This window comes from Uranotaenia lowii, chromosome 1 (assembly GCF_029784155.1).
Source record: "Uranotaenia lowii strain MFRU-FL chromosome 1, ASM2978415v1, whole genome shotgun sequence".
NCBI lineage: Eukaryota > Metazoa > Arthropoda > Insecta > Diptera > Culicidae > Uranotaenia > Uranotaenia lowii.
The window spans coordinates 180,773,984-180,794,327 of record NC_073691.1 but is presented as its reverse complement, the minus strand read 5'-3'; the positions used below and the strand labels follow the sequence as shown (position 1 = coordinate 180,794,327).

At 32.1% G+C, this 20,344-nt stretch overlaps 1 protein-coding gene across 1 annotated transcript in view; it reads right to left on the bottom strand.

The window, feature by feature from the left end:
* Positions 1 to 20,089, bottom strand: part of LOC129738192 (methionine aminopeptidase 1) — a 22,701-nt gene extending 2,612 nt beyond the window's left edge. The window contains exon 1 of the mRNA XM_055729383.1: positions 19,731 to 20,089. Coding sequence (XP_055585358.1) covers positions 19,731 to 20,089 — 359 coding nt within the window. The remainder of the gene's footprint in view (positions 1 to 19,730) is intronic.
* Between the last annotated feature and the right edge of the window lie 255 nt (positions 20,090 to 20,344).

Below are 20,344 nucleotides of genomic sequence, written 5' to 3'. Positions count from 1 at the left end.
TCTTTGATAATTTATTTTCTTTTCGTTTCTTTTATTATTTCTTTTCTTTTTTATATAGTTTCTCTACTTTTCTTTTATAATTTCACTTCTTTTCTTTTATAATTTCTATTCTTTTCTTTTATAGTTTCTTTTCATTTATAATTTCTCTTCCTTTATAATTTGTTTTCTTTTCTTTAATAATTTCTTTTCTTTTCTTGAATAATTTCTTTTCTTTTCTTTAATTATATCTTTTCTTTTCCTTTATTATTTAATTTATTTTCTTTTGTTATTTCTCTTCTTTATGTTATAATTTCTTTTTTTTATAATTTCTATTATTTTCTTTTATAGATTCTTTTATTTTCTTTTATAGTTTCTTTTCCTTTATAATTTCTTTTCTTTTCTTAAATCATTTCTTTTCTTTTCGTTAATAATTTCTTTCCTTTTCCTTTATTATTTAATTTCTTTACTTTTGTTGTTTCTTTTCTTTTCTTTACTTTAATAATTTTTTTTTATAATTTATGTTCTTTTTTTATATAATTCTTTTTCTTTTCTTTTATAATTTCTTTTCTTATAGAATTTCTGATCTTTTCTTTAAAAAATTCTTTTCTTTTCTTTTATAATTCTTATCTTTTCATTTGTTTTATAGTTTATTTTCTTTTCCTATATAATTTCTTCTCTTTTATAATTTTTTTCTTTCAAAATTTCTGACTTTTCTTTAAGATGCTAGCCATCATATTCGTAAAAGATGGACGCCTTAACGTTAAGTCAATAAGATCTCTTAAAAATACATTTTTTATTCTGGTTTTTCATAACTTTTGATAACTGTATTAATTATTTCATATAGACTTTTGTTCTTTATTTTCTTCAAATTCCCTTTTTTATATTTTTGTTTTTTAATTGTTTTTATTTTTCATTTTTTAATTGTTTTCTTTTCTTTTTTTGTTAATTTTTTTTGTTTTTTTAAATTAATTTTGTGTTATCTTTTATGTTTCTTTTAAGTCTCATTTTTGTTCTATTGCATTGTTTTCATTTTTTCAGTTTTTTTGTTTTTTTTTCCTTTTTTGTAATCTTTTTTTTATTTTTGTTTTCTTTTTTGTGTGTTGTTATATATTTTTTATTTTTTGTTTGTATTTTAATATCTTCTATAATTTTTATTTTTATATCTTTTTATGTTCTTATTTCAATATATGTTTTTTGTTCTTGTTTCAATCTTTTTTTTTAACTTTTAATTTTTTGTTTTGTTTTTATGTTAATTACGTTCTTTCTTTTTTAATCGATTTTTGTTTCTATTTCAATTCCTTTTTTTAATGTATTCTATTTATTTGTATTCAATTTTAGTTCATTTTTGTTTAATCACAATCCAGTTTTCTAATACAGTTTCAGAAATAAGATTCGGATGGTTAATTAAGAATTCGAAATTCAAAATTCGATTTCAAATTTGATAACATATTATATACTTTATTTAATTGTTATATTTCTAATAATTTTTTTATTTGTATGTTTTTTCTTTTTCTTTTTTTATTTTCTTTTAAATTCATACTTTTTTGTTTGTGGTTATTTTTTATTCATATTTTTTTTTTATTTATGTTTTTTTTATTTCAAATAGTGTTTTTTTTTTAAATTTATTATTTCTGTTTTGGCATCCCTGACGTCGCTGTACCTGAACAGAACTAACGGCCTTGTTACGAATATCAAACAAACGAGATAACCGTGAAGAGTGAAAATTTTTGAATAACCGAGAAGAGATTAATTTTATTGTATTTTTATATCTTTCCTTATTTATTTTTTCTTTGTTTTGTTTTTATGTAATCTTTTTTTTTGTTCTTTTTGTCATTATCTTTTTTTTTTGTTTATTTTCCTGTCCATTCCTTTTTTATGTTATCTTTTTCGATTTAGATCTTTTTTGTTTTGAAAAAAAAAATTGTTTTGTGTTATTTTTTTTTGCTTTTTATGTATTATTTTTGATTTTTTTTTGTTTTCTTTCTTGTTTTTTCTTGATTTTTTTTGTTTCCCTTTTTATTGGTTTTCTTTATGATTTTTTCTATTGTCTGTTTTGTTTTCTGTTTCGTTTTCATTTCTTTTTTTTCTTTTTTCTTTTTGTATGTTGTATTTTAATATCTTTTCTAAAACTCTGTATGAAAATGTTTGTTTATCGCAAAGAAGATTGGTTTTGAAAAGGCCTTAATTTTGTGCCGAAGAAAAACACAGTGTCGGAAAGTATTTTTTTTCCTATTAACTTTACGACTCGTGCTGAAGAAATATATTTTTCGCAGGCTGTTGCATAAATAACCATTTTTTTTTTGTATTTTTATTTTACTTTTGGTTTTATTTTAATATTCATTAAGAAAAATTCTTAATTTTTGTATTTAGTTTTCGTTAATTTTTTTTATCACAATCCGGATTCATAATTCAAATATAGAAATTCGATACTTTTTTCTGATCTAGAATTCAAATTCAAAATTCAGATTCAAAATTCAGATTCATGATTTTAATCCAGATTCTGAATAAGGAATTTACAATTCAGATTCTTATGTTGCATTCCGATTTGGATTCAAGAATCAGAATTCAGTGTCTGAAATCAGAATGAGATTCAGACTCTTACTGACAATTCAATTTCGGAAATCAAGTTCAGATTCAGATTCAAACTAAGGTTCAGAATTCAGAAAAAGAACTCAAGTTCAAAACACATACTTAAATTGTCCAGAATCAGAATTCATACTAAAGTCCAGGTTCAAATTTAGATTTTGGATTCGGGATTCAGGGTTCAAAATTGTAAGATAGATTATGAATTGACATTCAGTACATATTCAGAATCAAATTATTGATGAGTAAGTAATATCTATAAGAAGTTTCGTTTTGATTTGAAAAAATGAGTATAGGTAGATATTTGAAGAATCATTTCGTAGTTGGAAATTACACCTTTTAATTTTGAAAAATGACTGATAAAAATCACATCTAATAAAATTTCCAAAACATCTAAGTTTGCCGAAAATTCGTCATTTTTCTTTCTAAGAGTTTGAATGATGATTCAAGTTCCTTTGATGAAAATACAGCAATTAATGGTTTACTGCTGTGAAAAGGAAATTCAACGCTTTTTTTATAATTTAAAGTTGGTTCATCTACCTAGAATTCAGAGCTCAGCATAATAAGCTATAAGTTTCAAAACATCTCTTCATTTGCATGGGCTTGATTCTACGTCATAGAAACATGGATAGTTCTGTTCCAAAAATTTGTTGAAAACTAGATTTAACAAATAAATTCCTTACAATTGATTTGGTTCAGCTAGTATATTTCGAAGCTCATAGATCGAACTAAACCACATCAGGGCCATTAGTTGTATCCTTCATATATTCAAGTGAAATGGAAATATTAAAATGATTTACTCCTATTTCTGATTTGAAAAAAAAAAACACTACAAAATACTCTCTGGAGCCACCTTTTGTTGGAATATAATGCTACCCACTAGCAACGATTTTTAACCAAAGACCAAAGGAACCGGTCATAAAAATAGCTGCAACCGGAGATAACTTTTCGCCTTGTTTCGGAAACAGCTTTTCAACTGAAGATATAAAAAAAAAACAGTCCAGTCTAACGAAAGGATGCACTTTGTGCCACATCCTCCCTTCCATTTTCCTTCGGAGGCATTGAGTAAGTTGCCTTGCAGTTAATGTGACAAGGGTGTAAATTTCTGCAGTTGATGTGACGCGAGGGTGTAAATTTCTCATCAGAGCGATGAGATGCCATTTGGATTTATTTTTACTCAAAAGTCAAGCGGGGTCGGGGTTGTTTGAAAAACAAAAAGAAAGTACTTCATTTAGAAATCATGGGTTGGGGAGGTTGCACCAATGTTTAACCTTTACGAAAGGCAAACTTTTATTTTTCTTTTCTTTTGATACCACTTTTAAAACTAAATTCTAAAGACTGACAAACTGACTGGCTTTAAAAAAAATCTGGTTATTAGAAAGAGAAAGAAAGGGCAAATCTCAGCCTGTAATCGTTGACATGAGACATTAAAAAAAGCCTGTTAAGTGAAAGGGCGGAAATAGGTTTGCACTTAACTGGAACAGAAAACGTGTCGTTAAAACAATGGGCCATAGTGAGTTCAGAGAGTGAGAAAAAAATGCACTCCTCCAAGAACAAGATCGCCCCCACAAATGGTCAACGCTGGTCCAGATGCATTTGAGGAAGAAAATGAACGACAAAAAAGTGGTTAACGACGCGGCAAATGTGCTGGTTGGAAAACAATTAGTAATTTTAATTGAAAGTGTAATTGTCAATTATGTACTTTTGCACATCGTAACACTCACTCTCGTCAAGAAAAAATGGGTGCCGGGTGCTGGCTGTTTTGCAGCCAGAAGCTAGTTGATCAAAAGTTTAATTTTCATTCAGAAACAATGGCGTCTTACGTGACCGGGACGAAATCAACGAGATTTGCCCTGGGTGCCGATTGGACGTTTGCGATAGGACTTCATTAAATATTTCTGGCGACGTCGAAGCATCAGGTTTTTTAAATTAAGAGATATGATTTTAATCGTGATCGTAAGTTGGGAAAAAAAACTTATTTTGAAGTAGTACAAATTTGTACACATCATTGGCATCGAGAAAAAAAAGGTGATAACGTCATTAACTGTCCTGTTAATTAAATTTTATCTTATTATTGTAGGTAAATTGACTGTAAGTCTAAAGTTTGAAATTGTCTTCAAAAATGTTATTGATACATTCAAGTGGGGTCAATTGCAATTAAATTCGTGTTAGGTATATTAAAGTTTTTTTTCAATTTTCTCAAATTCAATAAAGTAAAAATTAAAAAAAAACTCTCTGGAGCCACAATTTGACAGAATAAGTAATATCAGCAAAGTACATCTTCTAATTGCTATTTTTTGCTTAGGTCCGCAACCCACTTAAGTGAATCCAGCACTTGAGCCTATCAAATTGTAAATTTTGAATAATGAACTATCAATTCAAGCCTAAATCGAGGAATAATTTTCATTTTTGCGTTATAGTTTCGTAAATAGAGAATGCGTTTGATATACACTTGAATTTCAATTTCGAAAATGAGATGTAGAGCGTTAACTCAGATCCCAAAATATATTTTTTAACAATGTTTTGTAACAGAGCTGAGGTCTAAGTCTGGAACCACTCTCTGGAGCCACCATTAGGCTGAATATGGATATTCAGTAAAATTCATTTGCTATTTTGTACCTAACATCTGTAGCCCACTTTAATCAACTCAGCACTTGGTCACACACAATTTAAAAAATTTGCAAAAAAAACATGGATGAGTGTCGACCCAAAACGAAGCTTTTGAGACCCCAGGGTTTGAGAAATTCGAAAATGACCCCAAATCGACTCAGTCTATTGTACAGTCTCCTCATGTTTGGTCGATTTTTTAGCTTGCAGGATTTCTGTGAATGTATTCCATATACGTCCATCATTACCTTTTTTATCTGCTTTTTAATTTGGTGCTATTAATTATCAACTTTTGAACAGGGACCATCTGAGAAAAGGGATATTTTAGGGTATTAAACCCTTGCCACACACCCATGAGTCCAATTCAGGGTTTTACCGTGCCACAGATCGCGTTGCATTTGATATTAGTCATGTGTGGCTAAGAGACGTTTGTTCAGTTGACTTCATCATCATCTTGTAATAAATAACTCACATTTAACACGTACCTATGAACTACAATTAACTTTTACAAACGCAAAACACTTAATCTTAAAACTATTGAAATTCTCTTTTCTTTTGCTTTCCGTTGATAGATTATTCAATAGACTTATGCCTCCATAAAACAATGAATTTTGCGAAGATGGCAATAAAAAGTATACAGATCGTATTTCACAAGCAAAACGTGTTCCATAATGATGCAGGTACCGTAAAACGGGGTAACTTTAACCAACAATTATTTTTTCCACATTATCATCAACTACTCAAACTATAGTTTGAATTTTTGAAAACTGTTTTCTACGTTTGAAAGCGTATTAATTGAGTATCATATAGGCAAAATTTAGTTTGTGTTTGTTTTTTTTCTGTTAGTAAAAATATAATTTCAAAATCTTAAAATATCTATTTTTCCAAGGCTCGCAAACAAACAGCTATCTTGATGATACCAAAAAGCATTTAGAAGCAAACGGGTTGCTGAATGTGAAAGAACAACTTTTTTCTTTGTATAGTGCTTTTTATATAGTCATTTAATAATAAATTTTTTAATATTTAAAAAATAAGGACATCTTTCAAGAGTAAGCCCGTATTGGACAAATTGATAGGAACCCTATCAAATGGTTAACATTGAAGAAAAAATGAAAATAGAAATAAAAGGAGGGGCAGGCCCGTGCGGAGGAGCCGTCTATGGGGAGGGGGTTTTCCAAATTTAAATTTTGCTAGAAATAGATAAAACACCAAAACAGCGCAGCAAATTACCAAATTTATTTTTTTTACCATTTTCTTCTCATGTATGACCATCTCACAAACTCGAAAAAATAATATTTTTTATGATACGATTCAAAATCAATCAGAATCAATGTTTCAAATTAAGTGCGATATTCAAAATGACGATCTTTATTCTGAACTAGAAATTTATATGAACATTTTTTTAAGCAGTTTACTTTACAAATTTCAGGGCTGGTAGCGAGTCACTTTTTAGTGACTTGGTCACTTTTTTTGGCTCAGTCACTTAAAAGTCACTTTTTTCATCATTTGGTCACTGAAGTCACTATTTTCCGAAAAATGGTCACTTTTATCACCAAAAGTCACTTTTTTCACCGAAAATAAACCAATGAAAGAGTAATTTGAATTGCGCGTGTTAATATTGACGGTAAATTACTTGAGTCAGTGAGAAATTTTTTCGCCTCCGGCGGAATTTCGGCATGAATCACCCTTGGCTTGGAACATTTCGATCTACGACATTATTTGACATTCATGAATTGAAACTAACTTTCATTGTAGATTTTGATTTTTAGTTCAATCAACCTTTTGTATTGGAACTCAAAACTTGATATAAAAAAACCCTATCTCGTATTTAGAATGGGTTTTTATTAAGAAGTGTAACTAAGATTGAGATTGAAACGAAGCATTTTTCTATTAAAAATATCTTTTATGGCATGATAAATGTTATGTTGATATGAAATATTCTTAAAAAAAACAATTTCATACTCAATTTTATTTCGTGTTTTTGTTCTTCTAAATACTTAAAAAAGGGTTTTAAAAATTTACACAAGGCCACAAAATTTACATTTTTTTAGGTGCAATGAATTTAAACGGTAATTTCAACTAATTTGGGTTCCCCGAATCTAAATATGTTTGTTATATGATTTTAATCGCCTTAATTTTCCATGATTATAATTTTAATGGCATATGCGGCGGAATGAAAACAAGAGAGAATTTATTTTATAGAGGAAAGGTGGATAGACAGGCATTAGTGCGCCAATAGGAGAAAAGGCGCCCGCACAATAGCACGTCGGTCGTCGCGTCGCGTCAGCTGTCAACGCCGTCGTTGAGTACTAAAACGCTGACGCGACGCCTCCGACGACTCACGCCTCCGTGCATCACAATACAGCGTCAAGTGACATAGCAACCAAAAGTTTGTTTTGATTCGTTTCTTTCGTTCACGGTGTCAAGTTTATGCGAGTGAAATACAAAATTTTTCGTTGTGATTAAATTAAAAGTTTATAAGGTAGAGCAGGAAAGTGGTTGGTCGCCTCCCAGCGAAGTGGAACTAAACTACAACCAATACCATTGGCGGTACTAGCAACGCCTGCAGAGTAGACACCTTCCAGAGCAGAAGTCTTCAAGGGAAGAAATAATGAATATTCCGATGGTCTACCTCAACTAAATTCTTCTGCCGATAATGGATCGACAGCTCCCGCCAGAACCAAGAGTGACAATCTTATTGTGTTATTAGTGTGTGATTTTTGATTATGTAATCTCAACAAAGGCAGCAATAAAAATGATTATTTTTTTACCCATAAATTCAAGTTTTTCACATTTTCAAAAATAATTTAATTCACTTGTGTATATTTTGCAAATCAAGCGCAGCTCTGAGAATAGCATGAAAGACGGTCGAAATGGAAACAAAACGTATTTCCTAGTTTAGATATGAAAAAGCTTAAATATTTTTTAACAATACAGCACCAAATCTGAATAAAGGGGTATAAAATCAAATAAATTTAATTAAAAAACGATTACTGTGAACTCGAACCAGTATGACAAATCGTTGATTTCCTCAAAAGTGTAAAAGGTTTATGTGTAGAAAAATTATTAATAAAGGCAATTAAAATATTTGAAATGAAAAATGGATTTTTTTTAAATTTTGGTTCTATTTGTACCAAACTTTGATAAAAACATTGAAAACGGAATACTGAACACGCTGCTGACGCGAGACAATTTTGATTTTTTTTTTTCAAAAACAGAGCGTCGACGTTGGAGAACGCAGCTGTTTAGAACAAGTTTCGCTTTTTAGTACAAGGCCTTTACTGACGCGACGCATCATTGTGGTGGCTCAAACGGAAAATGATATCCTCAAAATGAAATGTCAACACGACGCTGACGCGACGCGACGCTTGACGGGCTATTGCGCGCCCGCCTAAAGCTTTATAGGTGTTGAAATTTTAGGCTAGAGGGCATGTTGATGAAAAGCTCCCATGATTTGCTCCCGTCTTTGCTCTACATTAGCTAACGATTCGCAGCGAATCTGAAAAAATGGAAAAGTCGCAAGAACTGTTCTCGCCTAAAATTTCAACACCTATAAAGCAGTGTTCCGAAAATCACTCAATTCTCATGAGAGACACTGAAACGTTTTCAACAGCGAATGCAAAACCTAAATTGTCGGTTGGTTTATCTCCCAGCGGGGCAAAAATTGTGTTCGACAGAGCTGCTCCGAGAACCAAAGAAAAGAAATTTGAAAGAGAGACGTTTCTGCTCCAGTTGGAATTCTCAACTGAGTGAGGAGCTACCTGATTTTCAGTTTCTTCTTTCAGTCAATAACTTTTCTTGCTCAATCACTCACTCACTGACTCGTTTACTGATCGATGATCGAATGCTGTCTGCCTGATACATCTTGCTTTGTTGTTGCTGTTGTTGGGATGGACCAAAATAGCCATTCAAACAAGCAGGCAGTATGTATGAACATATGTATCTACCGCTTTGCCAGAAAGTACGCAGGCAGTATGAACCGATGCAAGGCCGCATTGATTGAGTTTGAGTGAGTGAGTGAGTGGATTTTCGAATTGGATCTAGTATCAGTAAGTGTCTCAATCACTTCTGATACACCAAGTAGTGAGCTTGAGAGATCGACTTAGATGCGAATCCGCTCTCGCTTTTGAATCTCGTTTACATTGACTTCGCATTGTCGCTCTGCCGATTCTCTAGGGAACAACAGGCAGCAGCAATCGGCTTTGAATGTTTCCAACTAGAAACCTATCATGAGCGTTTCTTCCGAGTGATTTTCGGAACACTGCTATAAAGCTTTCTCCTATTGGCGCACTAATGCCTGGCTATCCACCTTTCTTTCAAATTTCTATAAAATAAATTCTGTCTAGTTTTCATTCCGCCGCACATGCCATTAAAATTATAATTATGAATCTAAATATGTAGGTATGCAATATTTCTATCAGCTTTTGTTATTGAAATGACTTTTGAAAATAATTATAAATCTTTAGAGAAGTTTCTGCACTTTTTTTTTTACAAAAACTCAAATCAAAAACATATTATTTAAAAATAAAAGTTTTATATGAATTGATGAGCTTTAAATAGACCCCCTTATTCTGCGCCGCGCGTGACGTGACGATAGTCGAGTCACCCGATTCCAGTAGTCGTTTTAGGTGAGAAACATCTTTTAGAATGAACTTTTTGTGTTCTTATCCTAATCTATTAGTCACCGTTAGTGACAAATCGTATGCTCTGTCACATCGGCTTCGGGAATAAGGTTACAAGACTCCCGTGACTCCGACTCGATTCGACTATCGTCACCTCACGCGCGGCGCAGAATAAGGGGGAGAATCAAGTTTTTTTTACACTTTCTGCTGTGATGTCAAAAATACTTGTAATGACATTTTTCCATAATCAGTTTCCTATCAATGTTTGATTTTACTAGTAATAAACTCTTTATCACCAAAACTAATTGTGTTCGGCCGAATTTGACAAAATTTCTAGTTTAGGACACTATTCACCAAATCAATTATTTAAAAAAATAAACACCAAAATGGTTATGGTGAAACATGTTTATTGAAAAAACTCTTCCTGAAATGTTTTTAAAAACTAATCTTTTTTATTTCCTTATTGTTTTTTCAATTTTCAAACAAATTTACCGATTTTTATTGTACAGTTTTTTTCAATTTTCTAATCAACTTGCCGGATTTTTTAATCAAACTTTTTAAATTTTTAAGACATATTTTTAACAATTGTTTCCTTGTTTTTAAATTCTGAATTTTCGTGTTCTTCAACGAGAAGCCTTTAACTCCAAATTTTTAATAATAAAACATAATTTCAACCTTCCGTTCTTTCAGGACCCAATATTTTAATCAAAAGAGACAAAATACTCAGAGCTTGTAATTTAAAGCTTAAAAACCTGTGATTGAAAATTTAAAAACTTATTATTAATATTTTTTTATGAAATCATGGTTTTTGGATCGATTATGATTTTTAAATTAATCTAGAAAATTTTAAAAATTGTTCTAAGTAGCAACTTTAAAAATAAATTTTAATACGCAGTGTTAACTAACTTTGTATTTGATTTGTGCTTTCAATATTAATAACAAAAGTTTTGAACTAATTATTTTTAATTTTTTATCAGTTTTTATCATTCACGTAATTACTCATTTTCTAACATTTCTTTGTCAGTGTAGTTGAACATGAAGTTATTATTTAAGCTTCAAAAATGAAATTTGTATAACTGGAGGATTTTACTTTATTAAAGGTTTTGTGTCTGGCTAATATAACTGGCACTTTTAAAATAATTATAAATATATTCTTTTTTTATCAAATTAAATTAAACCATCGAACATTGAATAAATTCTGTTCAAAACTCATTTCTTATTCAGTAATCGGTAATTTACATTTTAAATCGTGATTAAATATTTTTTGTTCAAATTAAAAAAATTACAGCGGAATTTCTCACTTAACTTCCAGTTGAAAATGAGGAAAAGAATTCCAAATTTAGATGAATAAAAATGAACAATTATTATCATTTTCCTAACATCTATTCATGGTAAGTTTTGTACAAGATTGGACATTTATTTTAGAATTCAGATTTTTTTAATTTTAAATTTGCTAAGAAATTCTTTTGAAACTTATTTATTTCTTACTTTCTTGACTTATCGAAAATTTGAAACATTCATTGTAATATGTTTCCAAAATTTTGTTTATTAGTCATTTTTTTTTAGTTTGTGTGTTGAACATGAGTGACAAACGGTGTAAGAAAACCCTTTTCTTTCCAATTTTTTATTTTGGTATTGTTATTATTTTTATCTAAACTTGAATTTCGAAACCCCCTTCCCCCCCTCCATGGACGGGTCCTTCGCACGGGCCTGATTTGGTCACATTTTTTGTACTTCAAAGTTACTTTTTTCGTTCTACATAGTCACTATTTGGTCACTTTTTTCGGTCCTCAAAGTTACTATTTGGTCACTTTTTTTCAAATTTTGGTCACTAAAGTCACTACTTTTTCATTGTCAAACCGCTACCAGCCCTGAAATTTTAAATCAAAAATATAATGCAAATTGAAATTTTGAATAAATCCAGAATTTGAAGTTCGGACAAAAGAATCAGTGCACAGATGTAAAATTCATGAAATATAACACCAGATTTAGAAACAAATAATAATTCAAAAGTAAAATTCATTACAAACCAGGTTAGAAATTACCCATGAGTAAAAATTGTTTATTTGAATTCCTTTTCTATATTTTGTTCGATTCATAATTGAAAGCTTATACTGATAATTTACAGGTTGGATAATGGGTGATTTCTTGAATAGTCAATAAGAAACTGATATAAATAAAAATACGGATTTTTTAGTTTTGTTGTTAATATTGAAAGCACGAATCATGTTCTAATTAAGTTAACTTTCATTAAAATTGAGCTTTACATCATGCTTTTAATCATTTTTTTTATAGATTAATTTAAAAAAATATATGATCCATTCAAGATGATTTAAAGCATAAAAAAGGTTAAAATATTTTTAGTTTTCGAGCACAGATTTGGTAACTCAAAATTTTAAGCTCTGAATTTTTTGTCGCCGTCTATTGGAATATTGGGTCCTGAAAAGGACAAAATGTACACAAAACTAAGTTTTTCTTATCAAAAATGTAGATGAACAGGCTTCCAAGAAGATTATTTCTTCAAAACACAAAAATTCACGATTGAAAAACAAAGACAGCAATATTACAAAACATTCAAAAAGTTTTTTTTAAGTTGAATTTTTGAACAATTTTTTTCGTAAAACTACTTAGTAAAAATCGATTCTGTGAAATTCGGTTAATTAATAAGAAAATTTAAGTAAAATATGAAGACGAAAAAGATAAATTTACAATTACAAAAACTTATTAAAATAATAAATTTATAACTCAAGAGGACATCATTTGAAGCCTTTGTTTAAAAAATTTGGTAGATTTTCCTGAACTCTTATCTTTTGTCACAGATTTTGGCATCCTGAACTCTTATCTTTTGTCAGATTTTTTCTGTCTTCTCTAGTTTTGGTGATATGATGTTAATGAATTTTAAAATGAAGGTGAATTAAGTTTTGAGTGGAATCTAAAGTGAATGAGTTCTTATTATTTTAATACGCTTCATTCAATTTAAGAATAATATTTTGATGAAGAAAATTTAAAATGATCTTGAAAAAGCTAAATTGTACAGTTTTTAAAAACTTGAAAACAAATTTTTATAATAGTATTACTGACATTACTGTAAAATGTTCGAAAAAAAGGTTATATTTCTTTGAACAAATTTGTCAAATCCTGCAAAACGATTTGATGCTTTAAAAAATATCTGAATTTCAATTTGATTGAAAAATTTAAATCGTTTAAATTCCCGTATTTTACAAAATTGGATAAAGAAAACAAAATAATACCTTCTATAACTTTTTTCGCAGAAGTTCAAAGTACTTGCGGTCTTGAGGAATTTTGATATCTGGTTGAAAACCTTTGTTTCAATTTTTTAAGGTTTTGTCAATAAATACAGACATTCTATGAATAATTTTCACCTATTTTCTAAAGTTTCTTAAAAAATAAAAGCTGATAGAAAAAAAACTAATCCAGGGCACTCAAATTGATCATAATAAGTTCTTAAATTCTTGCACCTCGAAAAAATGTGAATTTTGTGGTATTGAGTAATTTATCAAAACCCTTTTTAATGTGAATTTCAGCCTTGAAAAGAACAAGAAAAAAATAATTGAGGCTGGAATGGTTTCTTGAAGAATATTTCATATAAGCTTAAAATTTATAATGTCATACACGATTTTTTTTATAACCAAAAAGATTAGTTATAATGTAATGGATTTTAGGTTACATGTTTTACTGTTGTGAGTATAGAACACTTCTCACATAGCGTCCAATTTGTTTCTATATAAAATTATTATCCGATGCATGAATTTTGAAGTTAAAATGTTGGGTTTAAAATTCTTAACTTTTTTAGTTACACTTCATAATAATAACCCAATCTTATGGTAGGGTTTTTATGTGTCAAGATTTGATTTCAAACACAACACATTTGTTGAATTACAATTCCAAACTTACAATAAAGAATAAATTTCGGTTCGAGAAGGTCATATACTTAGTGTCGTAAAATAAAACGTCTTTGGCCTCTAGAGTGAATGAGGACTAAATTCCACCGGAGGCAAGCCAATTTTCTTACATGTTTGTTTAAACATATTTTTGGACACTTTTGGGACCAAGAAATTTCCGGTTACTATAGAAATTTTCTCTTGATCTGAAATTTTTACTAGGAAAAAATCTCCCTGGGGTGGGTTAATCCCCTAAAACTCCCCCCGTTCGCACGGCCTTGCCTAGGGGAATGTGTGAAGGTAAAATTTCATTTGTATTTTCAAGCTTAACTTCTTTAGCAATTGTTATAATTTTTGCCCCTAAATGTATGCAGCACCATTGTTCATTTTTCGATTATAAATGTTTTGAAAAGAAAACGTTGAAAAGCAAGATGAAATTGATAAGTAGCATTTGTAAACATTATGAAGGTGTTTTGTATCATTTATGATCAAGAAAACTCGTTAATACCGTCAACACAGAGACTGATCAATGTTACCCCAAAGCATCAAATTCTAAACAAAGACGAAATCGTTCTTCAAATCAAATTTAAACTAGTCCAATAAATTTCTGCAACCATGTTTTACATTCATAGGAGTCCAGTACTGGTTTTAAAAATATGAAACATGCCACATTCCCCTTCAAAGAAAAAATAATCGAGAAATATTGAAAAAAGTGATCAATCTTACCCCGGATTACGGTACTATGTTTTTCGATATGAATAAATTCAAAAACATGTATTATTAGGTACTTAAAAAAACAGATAACTTATTTTTATTCCATCATACTGTTCTAGAACTTATTTCATGAGAATCAGTCAAGCCAGTTTGAAGGAGTTTTAAACCGTGAAAGAGTAAATTTAATAAGAGTTATGGGAATAAAAGGGGAGCAGGAGGAATTTCAGGAATTATGTTCATCAAGTTATGTTGTGAGACGGAAAACTATGTAAATAAAAAAATAAAAGCTGTTGGTTTTTCTTAGATTTTTGTCCATTTGGTGACTGAAAGCTTGCTTCTGGATTTAAAAAATTTAAAACGTAGTTTCAAAACAGATTAAAAGTGTTAGTCAGCAGTCAATCAGGTTGTCGTTCGACAAGTTAAACTGGAACCAACAGCTGTCAACTGTAGACACTAGAAGCTTCAAGCAACATCGGCACCTTGTGGGAAAATCGACGACAACGCGATTATTTTCCCCATTCTCGGCGACCAACTCGGTTGTAAGAAAACCAGACCGATATGATCGGCATAAAGTGTATTACCACAGCACGGTTTCCTTCGACATAATTCGAAGGCGGAGAAACGTGGTGCATTACGAAAGTTGATAATCCCTATCGTAAACACATTCCAGCGCGTCAAACAAACCGAGAGAAAGTTTTGCCTGCATTTCGAGAACCATGCAATCTCTACTTTAAAAATACCCCTGAAGTTATTTATAACTTCTACGTATTAATGTTTAAATTCGAACATTTTTTTTAACGCGATGGTGTCTCTAAATCAATTTATAAAAACTAGATGAAAATGTGATTTCCGAATCGTGACTCTAATCTGCATCTAAAAATTTCGCGTGAGCTTTCATTACGTGATATGAAACAAAATGTAAACAAACAGTTTTATTACAAAAAATAATAAAAACTGACATAAACTAGTCGCAACTCCTTTCCATTTCAAATATTTGTAGCCTGAACAACATATTCTATATGTGAAATACAATTTTTTAAGTTGTTTTGAAAATTTTTGCAGCAGTTTTCTGTGAATTCTTAAGATATTTCATACTACGTAATGGAAACTCACGCGAGAAATTATGTATTCATCGAGTATGCAACACTGCGGAGTAATAGGGAATCATGCCAAGTGACCACACTATTGAACGGTTGAAGATCCGCGGAAGAAGCGTGGTAAAAATGTAATAAAAATGCAAAATTTACAAATTCGCCGTCCCTACACCGCCCAGGGGCGGACTTGTCAAAGAATATGCTCTTATCCTTATCCTTATCGGAACTGCCGGCAGTGTTGATATTATTCCAGTGTGATAAGGAACAACTAAGGGAAAATAACTAACTACCCTCAGTCTCCCTCCCTTGGCTGGCAAACGAACGAGCGGAAGAAATTTGCCAACAGTTGTTGAAACGCTCGATTTAATCCGGATCCCGGAAAATATCTCCGGAAAGGGAAAACAATATTCCATCATGACGAGGAAACGGGCTCAGCGTCTCGTTGCTTCCGGTTCGGAAGTACACACTAGGGTGACTGCTACTCAGTTTTCCTACTTTTGGTTGATGTTTCAATTGAACATGGAGTTAGATTAAGGTTGCCAGAATTTATTTTTTTCACTACCATCCGGGCCTAGCAATTCCGGGCAAAATCCGGCATGGATTTCATTTTTTACAATTTAAAAACCGAGCAAAATTAAGGTGTTATTATATATAAATGCAAAGAAAAAATGCAAAAAAAAATCGAAATTTATATTTTATTAATGTTATTGCAGACTTCCAACAACTTTTGGGAACACTTAAATATTTTAAGGTTTAAAAAGTAAATCAGCGAAATTATTTGAAACAACCGTTGAAAATTTCCATACCGATAATCGAATTTGCTGAAACATAGGCCGATGACATAGTGAAAACGATGCGATGCGATGCGGTGAATACGATTCAATGCGGTGAACCACATTTGATGAAAATGTATGTGAATCGCTTAAACCTGACATACTCAACGCGGCGAAGGAGATGTCAATTTGTTCCGCCGCTCGAGTTCGCATAGGCTGCGTCCGTAAATTTTCCGCCAATTCGCATCGCATCGCATTCACTATGTCATCGGCCTTACTCAAAAATTTTGATTTTTTTTTTGTTTCTTTGTGAAAAAATCAAGGCAATATCCGGACTTTTTTCACGATATCCGGGCAACCGGGCCGGACCGGACTTTCTCGAAATTTTGCATCAAATATCCGCGCAAACCCGGATAAAACTCGGCAATCTGGCAAGCTTAAGTTAGATTCCTCGTTTCACTCCTATTTTAAAATTCAAAATTTACCATTACTTAGTTTGTGATCCCATGAAAAATGTTCGTAGTTGAAAAAATTGCACCAGGGATCTTAATTGTGAGATATTTAAAGATTAGGTTGAAGGTTACGAGCGAATGTCGTTCAGAAAATATTGTTTTGCTTTATTCAGACTTTTCAGTATATCAAACAACTTTGCTTTGGAATACCCAGGGTATTCAAAAAAAAGAAGTTGTTTGATGTACTGGAAAACCAACTATAAACCACTATAATATAACCGTCATTTCCAAAATCGTTCTGTATTCAAAAAAATTTTGGCTGCGTACTGTTGTTTACATCCAATCGAAGTAGGTGTTGTCATTTTTTGTTGTTTTTTCGCGAAGAAATCTGAAAATGCGAGCAAAGGAAACAAACTGTGCACAAATGGGGATCTGTGAGTCTCTTTCAATCAGCTAATGAGCTAAACAGAAAGGAAAGTGTGAGTGTCGGAGCAGTTCAAACCGCTTTGAGAAAGTATGGAGAACATTGTACTTTCGCAGATTCCCTGAGACGGGGTAGAAAACCTGGCCCTGCTGACCCTACAATAGACAAGAAAATCAAGGATTACTACCAATAGAATCTTGCGGCATAAGTAAATACAGGATGTGGCTAAGAAACCATTATTGTTATGCGTGCCAGAGAGAGAATTGGACTTCAGACCCATCGGATGCATAAGCCGCAAAAAAAGTATCAAACAGGCCGAATCCTGGAAACCGAGGGATCGGAAACTCTAAGACAAACTTCTGACCAAGAAATCAAAATAGAAAGAAATTAATGACATTAAATTCTTTACCACAATTTTATGCCTCACCGAAGGGAAAGGATGTTCCTGCATCAGTGAATTGATGCATCATCAACTCTGCAGGATTTTTCTCGATCCTGACCAAAAAAAATTGTCAATTAGATTCTGTATTGCACGTTATCTCGAAAACCACTTTACAGATTTTCATAAAATTTTGCACACGTACATATTTCATTACTAGGCAGCTTCTGAAAATTTCAGTAATTTCCATTCATGCATTTGAAAGCTATTCACATAACAAAGTGTTCCATTTTTCGAATACACTCCTTAGAATGGTTCAATACTTTCTGTTCTAAATATAGTTCTAACCCCGCTGTGAAACTTAATGTTCTAAATGTCCTCTCCAATTCGGAGCCATTTTCCCTAGCCACCCTAGAGAATTGTAAAGAAAAAGGAACACATCAGCGAAAATGAATATCGTACAGCAGTTATTTGGGTTACACTGCCAGTTTAGTATGTATGTATATTGAAGAAAGTGGTTCAACAAGTGCTGATGCTGGCGGGCTGGTTGGTGGTAATAATAAAAACATGCATCATGTTTCCGCACAATAAATCCTGTCACCGGCCAAGGCGCATCCCGAAGAGGATGACGGAGTGCATTTTCGAATACATATACAACCACAAGCAACCCGACGATGGGAGAAAGTGTCTTCGGTTTTTCCGTTTTACTATGAAACACAATGCAAATTATGGTGGGAGCTTAATTCTTGATTTTTTTTTCTTAAATTATTTCAGGAGTGGTACGTTTAACTCGAAGATATAGTCAAGAAAAACATTGTCAAAAAAATAATCAATTACATAATAACCATTTTAGCCGTTGCAAATAAACGAATTATAAAAAAATCATAACCATTTAATCTTCACATATGGATGATTTACATCCTAATTAAACATTGCAAACAATGGGAAACTGAAACACAATACTAAAAAACTCAAGATGGCGACTTCCATTTTTCATTAAGAAATTACTCGAAAACCCTTCAAAATGAGCATAGGTGAAATATGCTGAATAGAGGTCAAATCTCGTTGTTTAATGCCAACTTAAAATTCAAAACGGCGTCTTCTGATTCACTTCCAAATACGGTATTGGTAATAGTAAAAGTTGCCAGCACTAAACTGTGTAAAATAGTAAATTTTCGAATACATCGAACGACACCTTAGGTGGATGGAAATTGATTTCAGTAAATGTACCTTGTAATGTAGTGTTTCCATGTACAAAATTATGTGACTATACGTCATTCAGATTTTCAGATAGCACATCACTGGCCGACTCTTTTCCAAATCAAGGCTATTTTTGATTAAGCTCTCTATGTTCTAATAATCCTGCGAGGAATCCAGACTGGATAGACGAAAAGTTTAATGGCCCAGGGGCCTGTCAAAAAGTACCTTTCGCAGTCCTTAACGTTTTATTTTCAAAAATTTCACCGCTTTAGTGGTCCAACTTCCTTGCGCACGATTTGACCACCGTTTTTTATTCATTTTATCATTGGACTACTTTTTGACCTAGTCAACATGAAATCTGTTTTAATTATTTTCTAAAAAAAATCAGTCAGAAAAACTGACCTTTATACTAATTTCTAAATTGAGAGGTTCCTATATATCCTTATCCCGGATTAATGCTTCATTAACCCTCTCAAACCCAACCTGAGGCGGAGTTTAATGAAAACAGCATGTCAACTGTTTGACAAGCCATTTTTAAAAGCTCAGGATTATGCTTTGCTTTTGAAAATGGCTTAGGACTCTTTTTTTTTTTATTGATTGGTCTTTGGTTAAATTACCATGCAGACTTATATCTTAAAATCTAAGGGAATCTGCTTAAAACTAATTTAAAACTACGCTTACTCATGTTAAAATCGAACAGATGGTACACTAAATTGAAACGTTCACAACATTTATCTATCGGATGGTTTCTTCCATAAGTAGTACGGTGGTAAGGTATCCAGAGAAACTGGCGTTGTCGGAGTGTCCTAGTGGATGCATACATATTGACCCGTTGGAGAATGTATGCTGAGTCAATGCGGTAAGTTAACACATCACATATGAAGGTTTGCTGCAGTTCGGTTCGGCGTTTTTCGAGTGTGGCTAGGTTTATTAAGGCACATCTTTGCTCATATGGTGGAAGCCGAAGCGGTTCATTCCAAGGAAGGCGACGTAGAGCGTACCTAACAAAACTACGCTGAACACGTTCAAGGCGGTAGCATTGTGCGCTCTGATAGGGAGCCCACACCTGTGCAGCATACTCCAAGATGCTACGTACCGAAGAGCAATAGACGGCTTTCAAAGCGTAAATGTCATCAAAATCACGAGTGTTTCGACGCAGAAATCCGAGAATTGCAAATCCTTTAGCTGCGGTAAGCGCGATGTGCTCGGCGAATGTAAGCCTGTTATCAATTTTCACCCCTAAGTCCAGAATAGACGACACATTCTCCAGGCTTTCTCCGCAAAGTTGGTATTCAAAATTGATAACACGACGTGCACGGGAAAAATTGACAACCTTACATTTTTTAGCGTTAGCCAGCATTCCGTTAAGATGTCACACACAAGTCATTCACGAAAATGATGAAAAGCAGCGGTCCCAGGTGACTTCCCTGAGGAACTCCTGACGGGGTGGCAAATGTCTTCGAGCATGTATTTTTTAGCTTCGTGTAAGCGTGGCGATGTGATAGGTACGACGAAATCCACTCGAGCAACCAGATTGGAAAGCCAAGTTGATCCATCTTTGCTATTAGTATCTTGTGCGGAACGCGGTCAAACGCCTTCGCGAGATCGATGTAAA